Here is a 17,178-nt window from a genome sequence, read left to right as displayed (position 1 = left end):
TTTTTTCTCGCAACTAGAGTTGATGGAGGAGTGTCAAGATATACTTGTGGGTTTGTTTGTGTTGCTTCTCATTCAACCCAAAGTTTATTCAATGTGCAAAACCATAATTATCATGTTCTAACAATTTCTAACAATTGACATCAAAAGATTAACCATTCTCATGATACCCATTTACTCTGAAATGCAAAACATATTGATAAACCCATCAAAATGTTCAAATGAACGACCATTTGTGTACATGTCAATTTGCCTACTCATTTGACATTACACTAAACCCTAAAATTCACTTTAGGTAAATGGTAGAGAATGAGGAGATTGAAAATTTCAAGGTTTTAATTCAATGTCCTCAAATGATAAATGTAACGGTTAAACATTCATCAAAGTATTCCCACGCATGATCACGTTAAGTAAGTAAAACTCTTCTAACAAATCATTCTTCATAAATGCTTAAGAAACTCAGTTAACTATCGGCGCTGCCTTCTAAGTAACAAATCATTCTTCATAAATGCCTAAGAAACTCAGTTAACTATCGGTGCTACCTTGTAAGTAACTTGAAAGAAATTTGAATTTAATATGAGCACCACAGCTTAATCAGCATCTCTACGAAAATGTTGCAAATCTGGACAACGAGGAGGAGGAGGGGGAGGATTCCTTGCAAATCTGTTGGGCTCAAATTGAGGAGCAAGGCGAGGAGGAGGAGGAGGAGGAGGAGGAGGAGGGTTCCTTGCAAATTTGTTGGGCTCAAAACCAGGCACGCTAGGCGCAAGGCGAGGGGGACGAGGAGGAGGAACAACCGGCAACCCTCCACGAAAACCACCACCGCCACCAAACCAACGGGGATCCTTAGGGTCCACATGCATGCTCCCACCACCCCTCGGATACGGAGGAGGAGGAGAATGGGGAATCGAACAAGGAGGAGGAGGAGGAGGTGGGGGAATTTGAAGAGGAAATATGATTTCGGGAGGAGGAGGGGGAATCGGAGGAGGAGGCCAACCAAGTAATTTTGACAAGATCACAGAATCAATTCTCTTCAGCAGCTTCTCCAAATCCTTGAAATGCTGCTCAACATAATTTCTTCCGCCACCACCATCTTCTCCGGCGGCGTAGTCGCCAACATTGATCTGGAGATACAGAGGCTCCGAATCCCCTAAACGCAGAGCATGAACCACCAATTTGTCGTTCATCGCGAGACACTTGACGAGCACATTCTTCTTCTCCTTTATTTCCGGATCCACGGCGGCGTAAACGAACGCATACTCGCCGTCGTTGAGGTCGTTCCAGTGTTCGACGGAGACCTCGTCGTTGGAGGGGTCGGAAAGCGCGGCGTCGGAGAGGGCATCGGAACCCGTGGCGGTGAGGACGTAGCCGGAGGCGAGGAGGGAAGAGTGAACGGCGAAGGCGATTTTGTCGTTTTGGTTGCGGAATGTTGGCCTCGCCGCTCTGATCAACAGCGTCACCGTTTTGACACTCGTCATCGTCGTTTAGGATTTGAGAAAGCTGTTATTTGTTCAACAAGGTACACTCCAAAACTCAAATAACATTTTGATTTATTTTTTGAATGGTTTATTATCATTACTCATGAATGGAGTATGGTAACCTTAATAGAATGCACAAATCTGTTTTGTTCTAGAGTTTGATTTTGGTCCAGATTTTAAAATTATTCAAAGGCATATTGGTAGCATATTTTTAGCTGATAGTCCAAGACCAATTTTGTCTCTTCAAAGAATTCTTTTCCATACATGTGGTTAAGGATGGTTATAGATCCACTTTCTTAGAGAAAAAATTGAATTGATTTAATTTTTTCTCACTTATTTAATTGTTAAATACACATGAATTAATAGTTAGATGGAACAACTTGACACTCAAATTTATATAGGGGTATATATAAACCCCATATATATAAGGTTGAGAGAGAGGACACGAGGAAGAAGGTGACTTCAAACTTGCTTCCAATGAGTTTATGGGTGTCTTAGGGAGGATTTCGGGTTATTTTTCGTGAACTTGACACCAAGTCGAGGAGAGGAAGACCGGAAGAAGATTGAAGGAGCTTTGTCGCACTGTCCAATTTTTTACGACTCTGTCGCCCCTCTGTAACTCGAGTTTCCAACCACTGTTCACCACTAAACTACGCTCTTCAACTCGAATTTCCAATCCTATTTTCTGAACAGTGCTCTCCAAGGTGAACAAGACCCATGTTCCTTTTATCTTAGGTGAGTCGTGTCATCATGCTACACCGTGAATTTGTAAAGATCCTTTTCTGTTAACTTTGGGCCCTTTAAATTCATTTTTAAGCTTTTTTAAGCCATTTGATACATGAAAAATGTATTTTCGAGACTTTTAACTTTGGCACAAAGATGGTGGAGGAGGAGTGCATGAGGAAAATTTCATATCCGCACCCCGCCACTAATACCCTCTAGATCACAAGTTCAACAACCACCTTCACCAAAACCCCCTTCAACACCATGATCTCATCTTTCCACTGAGCTTCCAGTCCTCATCCACCGCAAGATCTTGGATTAGTTACTACCCACACATCGATTTTCTTTCTCATGTGTTGAAGACAATAAAAGAAACTCATTTTGATTTTTTCCCGTGTACCTTAGGTGGAGTCACAATGGAGATCGCCAGGGGGTCGAGATACGACAAAGTGAAGTTTGGTGTGGAGTAGTTCAGAGGGACAAGTTTGATTGAGGTACGAAGAGAAGGGTAGGATTGGAGTAATTTGATATTTTTACCAATGGTAAATTACCAAATAGGCCTTGGTTCCATTGGTGAACCGAATGCATCAAGTCATCAACACTAGTCTTTTATTTTTTTTTATAGGCAAATGTTAGTTGTTAGTAATATTGCCTATAAAAAAATCATAAATTAGTCTCTCCTCAAGGTTTGAACCTTACAACTTTCACCCTTCATTTACCCAACTTTTATGTCCACAACCTCTTACTACTTGAACTAATCCTTAGGGACAACACTAGTCTTTTACCTTAATTATGCATCACTTTTAAACGAGCTCTTGAATATTTAGATGAGAGTTATTCACTTTGCACACAATTACTAATATCTACACAAAATTATTCAAGGTGTGAGAGAGAAAGACAAACACGAAAAGAATCTAAGCTTTTAACAAAATCTCGCCATGATATACTTTTCATCAATCACGGGGATTCGCAACATTTTGACTTAGGAAAAATCACAATCTCAAACTGCCACCGTCCTCATCTAAGAAAAAGGGGCAATCATTCAAACACCTAAATATCTTCTCCTCCTACAAACATAATTACAATCATAATTGCCGCCAGCCATGATTGACTCTAACAACATTAGCATCCAAAAACTTTCGCTAATTGCCGCACCGGTTTTGCTTGAAATCTGGAATCAAAGGTTCAGCTTGAAGAAGCCATGTTGCACCTGGTGGATTTTGACCTGTCCAGGATAGACCACATAACTTGTACATCTTCATAGCCACATGCCATCACTTCACCCTGAAGATCCATCACACCCCTCTCTTGCTCTGCATGATCATATCATATCAACAATTAGAATTACATATTAGGAAACCCTTCTACAATTGGCCGAAAAAAAATGGCTGATGTGAGTAGCTTCTGTGTTTCAGAATTGATTCTGCGAAAACAGCTCATATGCTATAAATAATCCATGATATCTAGCAAGCATAGCTACCATGTACCACTCATTAAATGAAAGAAATCACATTTTATATTAGTTAACAAAATACTTTCATTACATCAACAATTAAAGTATTTTGATTTGTAATTATGCAAAGATTTACAAAATAAATAAAGTTGTAATTAGGAAGATCCTAAGTACTTGTTAAGTATATAAAGGGTTTCCATGCTTCTTATAACTCTGGATTAGACAGTAGTGATGAAGAAATTAAGATTATGCCATGTACACACCTGTTTGTGACTTCTTCTGATCCCTTGTTTTTGGCTGGTTAATTAAAGTGCAAGCTTTCTTGAATGGTGTTGTGATGGTCTTCTTCCAATTAGAGGCCATTTGAGGTAATAACTGAAACCTTTGTACTGAATATGCTGCAACAAAGTCTCTGAATTTGCAAAAAATAACAAAAGTGGGCTGAGAGAACACACAAAGACAGAAACTCAGAGACAGAGAGGGAGAAGAGAGGGGCAAGATCCGTGAGATGAGGCTGTTGATGGAAGGAAGATCACTCCTTTTTATTGAGGTCCCTTATCTCTCATTCAAGCCAAAAGGTAAGCACATGGTGCACGCTGCCTTATAGACATAGACACTTCCTTACACGTGAATCCTTCTCCACTGGATTGTGCTATTATTTAATGAGGGTGGACCTTCTCTTCCAAATAAGTTAAACTATAGCCTTTACATTCAAGGCCCTACACAACTTTTTTTTCCACCTTCAATGCGCACAACACAAGACACAACAGCAAAAGCATTAAGCCATTAACCTTCACTTGTCCTTCTTTAACCTTTCTAGTGTTCTATCTCATAGTAGGTTTGTGTAATATGGTATTATATGCTAGAAATTAAGAATGTGCCATAGCAGGTTAAAATCTAACATTTTTTTTCTCATAATCAATTTTAGGACCTAAAATTTACTCAAAAACTTCTCCTGGTAATTGATTTTAGCTTCATAATTAATTGTAAAAAGATTTTCAAATAGTTGATTATAATAGAAATATAAAGCTATATTATATTCATCATGTTGAAGTTTTGATTAATTATGAAACTCTATGATTTGTCCTTTAGGTCACTGATAGAATTTTTACCTCTTTTGGACTACTTTTAGGCTATGTTTGGCACGTTTAGCTGATAAGCTAGCTGAAAGCTGAAAAGCTAGTTGATAGCTGAAAAGCTAGCTGAAAGCTGAAAGCTGATAAGCTAGCTGAAAGCTGATAGCTGATAGCTGAAAAGCTACGTAATTTGAACAAAAGTGTTTGGTAAAACTAGTTGTTGAAATTGTAAAATGACATAAAAGGACATACTTGTATAATTTTTTTTTATATTTAACATTACTTTATTTTCACATTAATACCTATATGATATTAATATTAAAATTATTATAAATTTTTTAATTTCACTCAAATTATTTAAAATTTTAAAAATATAATATTAATTTTTACTTATTTACTTTTCTATATTTTTATTAAATTAAATAGAATAAAAAAAATAATTTGTAATATAAAATTATTTATTTTATTCTGAAGTAGTAATTATTTCTGTGCGGGAACGATGTACATATGAGACAAGTGTGATAACTGATAAATAAATAAGTTTTTTTTGGTACATCGGAAAATGAGTAGGTAAATAGGTTTAGTAGAAAACATGTAAGGCTAAAGGTGAAATTTTGATAAAATAGTAAGGATAAAAATGAGAATATATTTAATAAGCTATAAGCTTTAAGCTTTAAGCTACCTGAGATAGCTTATAGCTTAAAGCTTTAAGCTACTGAAATAAGCTCCTTCACCAAACATTTTTATAGAGCTTTTAAGCTAGTCAAATAAGCTTTAAGCTAGTCAAATAAGCTATAAGCTAGCTGAAATGGCATGCCAAACATAGCCTTAATATTGTTTTCATTCTTCTATTGTGTAAAACTACAATAGTAAAGAGCTAAAATATTTAGATATGTTTTTCATTGAAGGCCCTACACATCCTTTTTTCCACCTTCAATGCATACAATATTCAACTTAACTTTTGTCCCTCTTTAACCTTTCTAGTTTTCTATATCTCACATTAGGTTTGTGTAATTACTTATGGCATCATATGCTAGAAATTAAGAATGAGTTTATAGCATGTTTTCATCAACTTCTTTTTTCTCAAAATCAATTTTATTACTCAGAATCTTCTCCTCATAATTGATTGTTAAAAATTTTCTAACATGCACTTAATTGATGATAAGATAAATATCTAAACATATTACAATCGCCATCTTTAAGTTTTGGATTAAGATGTAGTATGAAACTCTATATGATTTGTTAAGTACATGTTTGGAAATTCATTTACAATTATTTCTAAATTTATAATCAACTATGAGGAGAAGCTTCTGTGAATAACTTCTCAGTTTTAGAATTGATTATGATGAAACAAGCTGATTGAAATATGCTATTAATAGAGTTCTATTTTACCACTTTTGGACTAGTTTTAACATTATTTACATGTTTCTCTCGTGTAAAACTACAGTAATTGGTAAGATTAAAATATCTAAAGCTGTCTTTTAAGATATTTTTTATCAAAGGGGAAAGTTACTGTGATTCTGTAAGGGGAGGGACCCCAATTCAGGTCGGTAAATTCTGACTTCTGAGGCCTTTGCATTTGCAATGAAAGGCTTAGTTCCCCACTTCATGGCATGTGAGAATGATGTGATATGGGCAATGTAAATGTGGAAGATGGAACACCACAAAACCAATAAACCAACCCTTGTGGGGTCTTGATGATGGAGGAGTCACTTCATTTTCAGCCCCATCTAGCACCCAATTTTGACATAAATGTCTGTAGTTTAGGCTATGGGGGTATATAGTCTTAGGATTCATTGTTTTGTTTCATTTAAACCTGCATAAACAAATTAAAGTGTCAAAACTTTATAGTGAAATTTTCAAAAGTAAATGTGAACACTAGAATGACGGTGCCGGTGATTCTAATCATGGGTTTGACAAAGACATTGCCATTTAAATAATAATGCTCGACATTGTTAGCTTAAATATCTCCATTACCACAATTGCAAAGTGTTTTTGGTCAATGGTTTCAACTTACAACAACAACATAAATCAATAGATTAAAGAATAACTAGGTGGAATCGAAAGTAACAGAAATTGAGAGGCAGAGTATTCCAAAGAAATCTTTCGGTATCTGAAATCGCATAAAAAATGTAATCTTATAACAGTGACATGTCCACAATTGCATTAATTAGATTCTTTAATGTTTTAAGCTTTCTCTGATGTATTCTCTGAGATGTAGTACTAGAATTTTTAATGGACATAGTGCAGAGAAACCAAATCATATATCAATGCAACAGTTTATGCAGTACTACCATTTGATCTAATTGCAGTTAGTTATTCTTTTCCTTTTCAATTTAGTAATTGGATTTTGCTTTGTTTATACCCTTTCACATGCAATGGATCATGTGACTGACAAGTCAGAAGTAAATTAAAAAAAAAATGTTGGGATGATCATTGTTTTATAAACAAAATTGGTTACTTGTTTTCACATTTAGACATGCTTATTGCATATTTTGGTCACTGAATTGTCGGTCTTACTTTCCGCTTTGTAATCCTGCTCATATGCACTTGATTTTATTGCTACTTCTTTATCCATTTCATATTTTATTTCTCTTTTTTCATTTGCCCTTTATCATTATTATTTCTGTTGAGGTAGCTAATGGAGTGCTTTGACCAATGGTTTCAATTTTAGCTTTGAAACTTGTTTGACAGAACAATTACGTACTTGGTCATAAACTTGGTTTGTTAAACATCGCAAAAGAGTGGATTTTCAGTTGAAGTGTCTCGGAAAGAAGGATCGTTAAAAACAAATGTGCTGTAAGGCTAGCCTTGACTAGTTCTAACTCACCTCTATTGAAATTCTTGGTTGAACAAAACTCTTTCATTAAAATACTAATTATCAGTAAACAAAATTGGTCCATATAATAATTTAAAAATCTTCTGTGAGGCATGGATTTTGGGTCAAGTTAACCTTTTGGGCCATTGTTAAATCATCCTAAAGGTGGACCCAAACATGTTCTTAACTGGGTCAAAGAAGGCGGAGTTAAAGGGCCCAAAGGGTGTGGGCAAAGCCGCAAAGTGCATGATTATGTTCTGTACAGTCTTTTTTTTACTCCGTGTTAAACGACTCATTCAGAAAATGTGACAGCTCCGAATGACTTTTCTGAGATTAACTTGTATCGTCGCTTTTATGAGAATTTAGCTTGTCTAACTAGATCAACACGTTGCTGGTATGTAGTGTACAATCTGCTCTACTATTTATCATTTCAAGAGACAAACAATCAAAATGCTTCCAATCACAGAGACTCAAGCAAGCTAGGATTCAACAACTCAAAATCAAAATCTGCATATTCAGTCCCTTATTTATTTCATTTTTGGTGCTTCCCTTATTTATTTCATGCATCAACTATTCTAATTTATTTCATGCGTTAGTATCACCTTTTCTAATATTTTCAGGGTCACAAGACATAAGTGTCTATATTGTGTCTCCTAAATGGTAGGATTGAATCCCCACATCCACGTTTTGATAAGACCCTTGCATCAGGTATGTTTATTATTTCTCATCATGAATAGTTCTATTTTATTCTTTTCATAGGAATGAATAAATATTTTTCTGTCAATGAGGGATGAGAAAAAGACTTACCACACGAATGAGTTAGTGGACAACCAATTCATAGGAATGAGTTAGTGGACAACCAATTCATAGATGATAGTGAACATGCTATAGAAGTGAAATTAGTACACTGTTTTATTATTTTTACAATGTTGGAAAAGAATATTAAAAAATAAATGTCATTTCTCATGTTTTGAATTTAAACAAATAATTTATCCTCTGATTTTATCAAATATTCAGCTAAAGATATGTTACTTTTACTTTTTGTCAAGAATATTCGTTTACGAAAAATATTGATAGACATATACTTTATTGTGACATCCTTCAGACATATATACCACTTTGTGTGAAGATTTTAAAGAGTCACAGTATTGTAGGGGTTAAAAACTGACACAATGTGGAATGTCTAACACAAGGTGCATGTATATGTATTATCATCACCCTCTTGTTTGAAGTAACTCATCCTATGAAAGTAGGTTTAAATTTAAAACATGAAACATCCCACATATATACTATTGATCCAATACCAGTATCAGAGTCAGATTATTAAATTGTCGTATAGCTTTCTACCGACAAAAACGGGTCATGTTGAAACAACAAACATCAATATTTTCACCTTTTAAGCTAATATGCATGAAACTTTCTCTGACCAAGTGGGTCTATGGTGTTTTTTGTTTTAAAGAAAATTGCAGAGGCCACTTTACTACAATCAACCTATGATGTAGTTGTATATGTAAATTAAGCTTATGTGTATATGGTTATCATGATAATGATGATCATGGAAGAATGGGAGTAGAACAATTGAGGAAGACTAAGTTTAACTAATGGACTTTTGCTGATGGGATCTGGTGGTTTAGATATGAGAGCGACTCCTGTTTTTTTTTTCATGGGGAAAAAAATTATAGGAACAAGAAATTAGGCAAAGCCCGTCAAACACTCTAACTCTACCACATGAACATATTGTATCCAAAGGGAAAAACTGAAAACTACTGAAGATCAAGCTACGCATTAGTTCTTTATAAGACCAGAACTTCTTCAAAACAACATCAACAACAGAAGTAGTCTATATGAATCACAATACGATATTAAGCTCGATTAAAAATCAAATTTTGTGGAGAGGGGAATTTGATTGCTCCTGCTAGAGCTTTTATGCTACGTCTATTGGACATAACAGTGTCTGTAGTGGTAGTTTTTTGTGCATCCTGTCATAGTACTTTCAATTTTATTATTCTTAAGTTAAGTAATATTGAATTGAATATTAAATATTTCAATTTTTTCAGGGTAAGTTCGTGCAGCTGCAACGGTAGTCGGATATATCTGTGAACGTGACTCATTTTGGAGCTCCATAGAGCAGAATGTGCATGAAAACTATGTATACTAGAAGAAAAAGTTAAATGGCAGTGCATGGCATGGCACGTAGAGTTCTAGATGAATTTTGTATCCAAATTATATTTATATAGATAATGATTTGTTTCTGCCTCATGGATGGATAATGCGTTTGGACGGATGGTTATTTATTTATTTATGACAATTGTTGTTTGAATTGTGGATGCATATTATCTATGTTTTGTGTTTCATGCAATGAATGAAACAGGGAAAAACACAAACCGTAGTTTAATTTGTTGAGTTTAAAATCATGTGTAACGCAATTTAATCTGCAGAGTGTAAATTATGTGTACAACAATTTAATTTGTGAAATGTAACTTGTATTCCACATTTTACATTAAACATGATTCATGTGCCGCTTGCATACCGCAAATTGTAAAATACAGTATGTATTATAAATGGGAGCAAAACTTTTAGTACTCGTGTAATGCTGAAACATCCCTCTCATAATATTACAATTATGTCCTATTTTTTAAAATTTTAAAACAATTTCAAAATTGGTAATAATTTACCATAATATTACAATTATCATCGCAGAGATTTAGATTTTCCTTTGAACTTTCTTTTGAAACTTTCACGCAGAGGCTGTTCTTGCGTCTCTTGGAGCACTTCTGTAAGCATCTTTAACCATAAAACTTTGAAGTCCTTGTGATAACTCTTCTGAAACCAATCCAAAATTTCTGAAAATAGCTCCCCTGGATCCTCCTTCCAAACCATTCTCAACATTGCAGAGCTATCAATTAGCCTGCTTTTCAACTTGCTTATAAGATTTCCCACCCTTTTATGACCAGATGCTTCTCTCTTCATAATACTTTCAGGAGAGGCTGACATGAAATTTCGAACCGATTTTAAACATGGACATACTTGGCCATCAAGCAAAGCATAGGCAAACACTTGTACCCGATGATCGTCAACGCGAATTGGCAATGAATGCATTGGAAGCTCCCAACAGAAACGCCCAAAGGTTGGGATGACCCAACATTTTACTTGATCAGTCTGTGCATCATAAAAAGGTTTGGGATCCGTCAGCGGTGCAGAGAAGGTGCATGAAGACTTGGCATGCTCAACTAGCCAAGCTGGCTTCACACTTGTTACTCCATGCATGTAAGCTCTTTGCGTTGTGACACCTTCTTTGTTTGGTCTTTTTGTCTCCAACAGTTCATTGTAAACCAGAAACTCAGGGCCAGAAACTGATGAGTGGAAGTGGAGGAAAATACTTTCATCAACAATGCATGACTGATACCGAAGACCACGAGGGATGTTCTCTCCATCGTTGGCCCTAGAAGAAGTTGTAATACGTTTAGCAACCCTATCTACCCAGCCAGCACATATTGCTTGACAGATGAGCTCTTCTTCAACCAGAGTTAGAGGATATTTTGCAGAAGAAACCCACCAAGCATGTTCAACATCCTCTAGTGTTCCATGAATCCATGAGTACTCTTCAAAACCACCTTTATCACTCTGAAAAAATACCAGTTTAAGTAGCTGTTGTCTAAGTTTGGACATTTCCTCCATGGTTTTGAAATGCAATGCATTGTCATCACAGAAATCTACCGACTTTTGTGATTGTTCAAAACATTGCAAAGCATAAGCAATGGTTAGAGCATCACTGGTGTCAACTCGAAATTTTCTGCGTGCAACTTTAGCAGCTTCTTTTTGTTTCTTTCTTCTCAACTTTTCTTTTTTATCCATGTCCTTCTCACTGTCTTCCATGCTAGGTTTCTCAGACATCACTGAAACTTTACTGCAATCATTTCCTTCATATTGCACCGCAAACGGATTTGGCAAACTCATTGCTGCAGCAGCTGCAACAGCATAAGCCAAAATCAGACTTGGATTATATTCATGCCCGTGCCTTGTATTCTTTATAACAGTGAGGATCATTCTAGAGTGACGGGGACTCAAGGGATAAAGTGCCATGGTTTTCCCCAAAAGCGTAAGGTCATCCTTGCTATCAAGTGCTTCAAGAGCTTTCAAGCAATTCTCAGCTTCAAGCAGGGAGGCAGCCTTAAGAGAAGTAGGAAATGGGAAGTTTGCAACCTGGATTAACAGTAATACAATAAGTACAAAAAGATCTCAAAAATAAATATCCAGTTTGACCAGGAATTGAGTAAATCAAACTACCAAACAGAAAAGCTCAGTAAATCAAGTAAGATAGAACAAAAATTGACAACTCAGTAGAAATCTAAAGATACAAATGCCTTAGAAATTAGAACCAAATAGCAATAATCTAAATGAATACAATCCTGCCAGTAATATATGTAGTGGAAGACCTTTTTGCTTGAAAAGGATCTCATACCTTCACTCAGCCCATGATAAATAGCTACTAACTTATCAGGATGATAAAGTACATAATGACCTACTTCCTTCCCAGCCAATATAAAAAGCAAGTCGATTGAAAACAGAGGTAAAAAGAAAATATATAACCTACCTTCTTAATATGCATGGATTTCAAGAGAAGGACAACACCATGAACAGGTACTTTCTCAACTTCAGCAGGAGAGTAATCAGGAAACTCGTTATTAAAGGCTGCAGAAGAATAGAGACGATAACAATGCCCAGGTCCAGTCCTTCCAGATCTGCCTGCACGTTGAGCAGCAGATGCCTTACTTATCCATTGTACTTCATATGTCTCCATGCCATTAGATGAGTCATATTTCTTCACCTTTTCTCTTCCAGTATCAACCACATACTTTATCCCTGGGATCGTCAAAGAAGTTTCAGCAACATTTGTAGCAACAACAACAAGCCGCTCTTCCTCCTTGACTCCTTCAAATACACGAAGTTGAGCTGCAGCAGGCAGCATGGCATAAAGTGGTAGAACAAAGAGAGGACCTGGAGAAGGACTGCAGTTTTCTTTAGCCATTTTCTCACTGACAACTTTTGGTTGGTCTAGTTCATTACCTGTATTAACAGAAATTGCCCGCTCCCCATTCGAGGAGCTTAACGGAGCTTGCCCATACAAATTTTCAAAAGCAGCCTTCAGTGAAGCAAGACTTCCTTCTTGTCCTAAGACATCCACAATATTATTCTTGTTCTTTGAATGATCAAGATTATCATCATCATTATTGAACTCCAGTTCACTCTCTTCTTCTGAATTATAAGAAAAATCATCCGATTCATTCTCATCTATACCATCTTCATCTTCATCATGACCATTAAACCTATCAGTTTGCTGGATGGATGAGCTTCCACGAATCTCTAACGCTTCATTGATCTCACTGATATCTATTCCCTCAACAGAATTTGTTTCAGGGACCACAGTGCTATCATTTATGACAGACCCTTTAAGTTTTTTCGTGACAAACTCCTTCGAAGCTTTGCGTAGCTTCCTGCACAAGTCCTCTACTTCCCTTTGTCCAGTGACAAAGACAAGTATGCCCCCAGGTGGCAACCTCTTGTGAATTGTCAAAACCTTCTTATATGCTGCCCCAATATAATCTGTTTTTTCGGTTTTCCTTGCAAAATATACTGTTACCGGAAATTGCCTTGTAGGAACTTCTATCACAGGTGGGGGAGTATGGAATAACCTTCCAGAAGTAAAGTCTTGAACTCGCAAAGTGGCACTCATGAGCACAAGTTTTAGCGGAAAAACCATTTTTTCAGGACTTATACTTCCCCCTGAAAGGATCACCTTCTGTTGTTCATCATAAAACTGTCATGATAGTAAGATAAAGAGCACCCAGATTAGAACATCATTGGCATGAGTAATATGTACACAGAAATTATGAAAGATCTAATCTAAAATTAAATTTCATTTGTAAAATATTAGTAAAATAAATCACTCATTCACCTTTTGGCGAGTTTTAATTATACGCGAGAGCATCCCGATCAGAATGTCTGTGTTCAAGCTCCTCTCATGAGCTTCATCAAGAATTATGACAGAATACCGGCTCAATAAAATATCATTCTGCACCCATAGGTAATAAAAAAAAAAGTAAATAGGATTCAGCTACCCATCTTGTTTTGGTCTAACTAATATAAGTTAGAGCAATTACTTCAAAGCACCATAATAGACAACAGCAACACTGCTACATTGATAGCAGTGATGCTTGCAGTTAGTACTGATAATCAACATGCTATGAATAAATGAAAGGAAAATTCATAATCAATTGATAGTCAGTTTCCAATCTAATATGTGAAATATAGAGAATCCTGAAATGCACTCACATTTACCTACAGATAAAATGTTCTCAAGGATTTCACCAAAAAATTCCAGGTTCTTACATAAGGGAGTTTCTAATTTCCCGCAAATACAACAGTAACAACAAACGGAACAAATGTTTCTTCATCTTAAACATTTTTTACTCAGCTACAAACTTGACAGAGAACTTCTCAAAATGAACAAATAGAAAAGAAAAGAAAAAAGATAGGTAAAACATAACAACCTGAAGCTCACGTAGCAAAATGCCATCAGTCATAAACTTGATAGAACAACTTTCTCCAATTTTCTTGTCATATCTAACTTGAAAACCAACCTCCTTTCCTAGACGAAGACCAAGCTCATATGCAACACGCTTTGCTGTGGCAAGAACAGCCACCCGACGTGGTTGCGTAACACCAATAATACCATTGTGAACATGAGACTTACTTGAACCGTAGCCAGCTTCGTAAAGAAACTAATAAATTTTGAAAATAATAATGATATTAATCAAAAGGTAACCTAGTTTTGATTGACAGATATACCGTCATAAGCATCAGACATACTAACCTGGGGAACTTGAGTTGTTTTACCACATCCAGTTTCTCCACATATGATAACATGGGAATGGTCAGTTATAGCTTCCATTATCTCTTGCTCCATCATGACTATTGGCAGATCCTTCCTTTTGTCTTCAACCTCATGTGGTCTGTAGACATGCACAACAGTAGCAGCAGTCGAAAGTTTCTGTGCAGAAACATCTGGAAGGTTGCTCAATTCATTGAAATTGGTGGCAGGGCTCACATCTGTCCTATCCTGTCCCAGATTAAAAAGTGACAAAAAGCATTGAAGTAAGATGTCTCACAAATCAGGGCCACAGTTGATAAAGAAAAATATGACAAGTTAAGTAAGTACATATATAGGCACAGTGGGAAAAACCGAAAAGGATTAGGTCTTGTTGTTGTATGGAATATGGATATATAGGCATATATAGTTTGTATGTAAAATGATTTGTTTCAAAATTAAGAAAATAGTACATGAAAGGATAAAAGGCAAGGTCATTTCAATATACATCCACAAAATGAAGACAAACAGATATAATAACTAAGGCTTAGTATCCAATGTTCTTAAGGACTCAGTTGCACTGTATATTGATTACACAGTACACACCCACCATCAATCTGAGCAGGACCTATACCTTTAAGTTTGTGTTTTTTATCTCATCATTGGAACAAGATGTGGAAGGAGAACTTCTGATTTCACCAGGCTTCTTGTCAATGGAAATGACAGGCAGAGGTTGAGCGTCAGATTTACAATTCATAACTTCATTTCCATGAACTAGTTCTCGAGAGGGCTCCAATGGAACAGATGTCATATCCAAGACTTCTATTTCTGTTGCAATTGGGTGAATGGTCTCATTTTCTTCAAGTTCCTGAGTCTGCGGCGAATGGATCTCTTCTGTCTCAGGTTCATCTCTACCGAAGAAATCCTGTTTCTTGGACAGCTCATCTCCACAAATACCCTCCAATCCTTCTTTTAATAAATGTACAGCCCTCCTACGCTTTTCCTTCACAGTCTCATCCTACAATATACAACGACATCCATAAACAAAAAAGTCTCAAAACCTATAATCTTTTCATAAAAAATAAAACCATCACCGTTTCTGACAATACAAACCCGATTGATATTGCATGACGACTGCAAAAGAGGATATGCATACTCCGGAAGTGAGTTTTCGCTGAAATAAAAAAAAGATCCAAATTTTGATCAACAACTTAGTGCCTTCCCACAGAAACAGCATTCAACCAGAAACTAAACTATAGCTTACTAATAAGTCATTCACATACTTTAATGTCTTGAGTGCTTTTTCCAGCAGAAGCTTCTTCTGCTCATCATCCTGCACAAACAAAGGTAACCAAATAAACTAAGACCCAAATCAAAGCCGAAGCGAACGAAAACCGTTCCCTTTTCGTCGCACACCCCACAAACCTACCTCTAACTTGTTCACCTTCCTTTTCTGAGGTTTGCTCAACTTCTGTTTCTTATTCGATTTAACCGGTCCGTGTTCCTAATACAACACAACTTTAATCACACAAAATGTGTAAACATGCAAATTGAATGCACACATAACATAAACCATGTTCAACTTTCCCTACCTGTTTCACCCCTTTCCTTTTCTTCATTCCCCCCTTAACTGGTAAAAGTAGTGCATTACAATCACCATCTCCCAAACTACTCCACAGAAACAAAAAATGTAAAGATCATTCAGAGGATTCATCAAACATGATTAATACAATTTTTTTTTTTTGAAGTTTTCACAAAAGGGGTGATTTACCTTTGAGAATTGAACTCAATATGAGCTCCAAAACTTTGAGGACAGAGAATCAAACTCTGCGACGACGACGGTTCTTGTTCTGTCATAACTGTTGAACAGAGGTGCCGCCGGCGCCACTGGGAGGAAGAGGGGGCGGTGAATGGGAACTGGGAAGTGCGGCAACAGCAAGTTGTTGTATTTATTTATATTTATATTTATATTTCAATTTTTTATCTTTAAATAAAATTATAATAATGAAATTTCACTTTAGGCTTACTTACATATGGATTAGTGACTGATAAATAATGGATAGTATTCTTCTTTTCTTTCCATTTCCCCTTTTTGTTTGTTTAGGGTTTGTGCCACTTTAGTGGTGCTTACATTGTTTAGACTTTAGACAAGTTTAAGCATTTGGTTCCTCTACCACAAATTGTTTAGACTGATTGGATGACAGAAGATTTTTATGCCCATTACATCTTTGGTCAATTACAATTCAGTTATAGTAGTGATTAGAGAAAACACCATTCAATTGCATAATGCTTTTCAAAAGGTCTATGTTCAAAATCCAGCTTAAGAAAATAATCATGTTCAAAAGGACAATCAAAAGTATCCTAATTGTTGCTTGCAGCTAATGTTATAAAGTTTAGAGTACTTTCTTCTTTCAAATATGCATGTCATGTAAGTTGAAAAATGTGAGGACTAAGGACATATTAAAACACACAAGCGACAAGCCAAACTACTTTTAGTGTGGCCAATACAATTTGTTATCATTTCAGCTTCTTATTCCTTTGTCCAGATGTCATAGAATTTGACTCTTTCAAGTACCATCACTCCTCCTAGAGTAACAAGCAAATAAATAAAAGATACTAACTGCATACAAACAACTTAATTAGAACATGTATTAGCCATATAACTAATTGTTGTCAATCTATGCACAAAAGAAAATAACCTCAAAATCAGATTCAAGCAGGGTGCAAAAGGGCAGGATTTTTCTAGTTTCAAACCAATTGTTATG

The 17,178-nt window shown here is 36.0% G+C and overlaps 3 protein-coding genes across 3 annotated transcripts; all 3 read right to left on the bottom strand.

Annotated features, from left to right (window-relative positions):
- Positions 1 to 43: 43 nt before the first annotated feature.
- On the bottom strand, positions 44 to 1,843 carry LOC130711749 (probable proteasome inhibitor). The gene has a single exon (XM_057561469.1). The coding sequence runs from the start codon at positions 1,473 to 1,475 to the stop codon at positions 588 to 590; it is 888 nt and encodes a 295-aa protein (XP_057417452.1). The 5' UTR covers positions 1,476 to 1,843; the 3' UTR covers positions 44 to 587.
- A 1,255-nt stretch (positions 1,844 to 3,098) lies between these two features.
- LOC130711752 (uncharacterized) lies at positions 3,099 to 4,235 on the bottom strand. The gene is made up of 2 exons (XM_057561471.1): positions 3,915 to 4,235; positions 3,099 to 3,511 (listed from the first exon to the last, which is right to left on the bottom strand). The coding sequence occupies exons 1-2, from the start codon at positions 4,012 to 4,014 to the stop codon at positions 3,384 to 3,386; spliced, it is 228 nt and encodes a 75-aa protein (XP_057417454.1). The 5' UTR covers positions 4,015 to 4,235; the 3' UTR covers positions 3,099 to 3,383.
- Positions 4,236 to 10,032: 5,797 nt separating this feature from the next.
- Positions 10,033 to 16,357, bottom strand: LOC130711748 (ATP-dependent RNA helicase DEAH13-like). The gene is made up of 11 exons (XM_057561468.1): positions 16,185 to 16,357; positions 16,006 to 16,081; positions 15,843 to 15,917; positions 15,697 to 15,746; positions 15,527 to 15,587; positions 15,048 to 15,431; positions 14,420 to 14,665; positions 14,097 to 14,327; positions 13,502 to 13,618; positions 12,140 to 13,363; positions 10,033 to 11,748 (listed from the first exon to the last, which is right to left on the bottom strand). Exons 1-11 carry the CDS (start codon positions 16,268 to 16,270, stop codon positions 10,237 to 10,239), a joined length of 4,062 nt encoding a protein of 1,353 aa, XP_057417451.1. The 5' UTR covers positions 16,271 to 16,357; the 3' UTR covers positions 10,033 to 10,236.
- Positions 16,358 to 17,178: the final 821 nt, after the last annotated feature.

Source organism: Lotus japonicus, chromosome 4 (genome assembly GCF_012489685.1).
Source record: "Lotus japonicus ecotype B-129 chromosome 4, LjGifu_v1.2".
Classification (NCBI taxonomy): domain Eukaryota; kingdom Viridiplantae; phylum Streptophyta; class Magnoliopsida; order Fabales; family Fabaceae; genus Lotus; species Lotus japonicus.
Note: the sequence above shows the minus strand (reverse complement) of the source record. Positions and strands in the feature narration are given on the sequence as shown.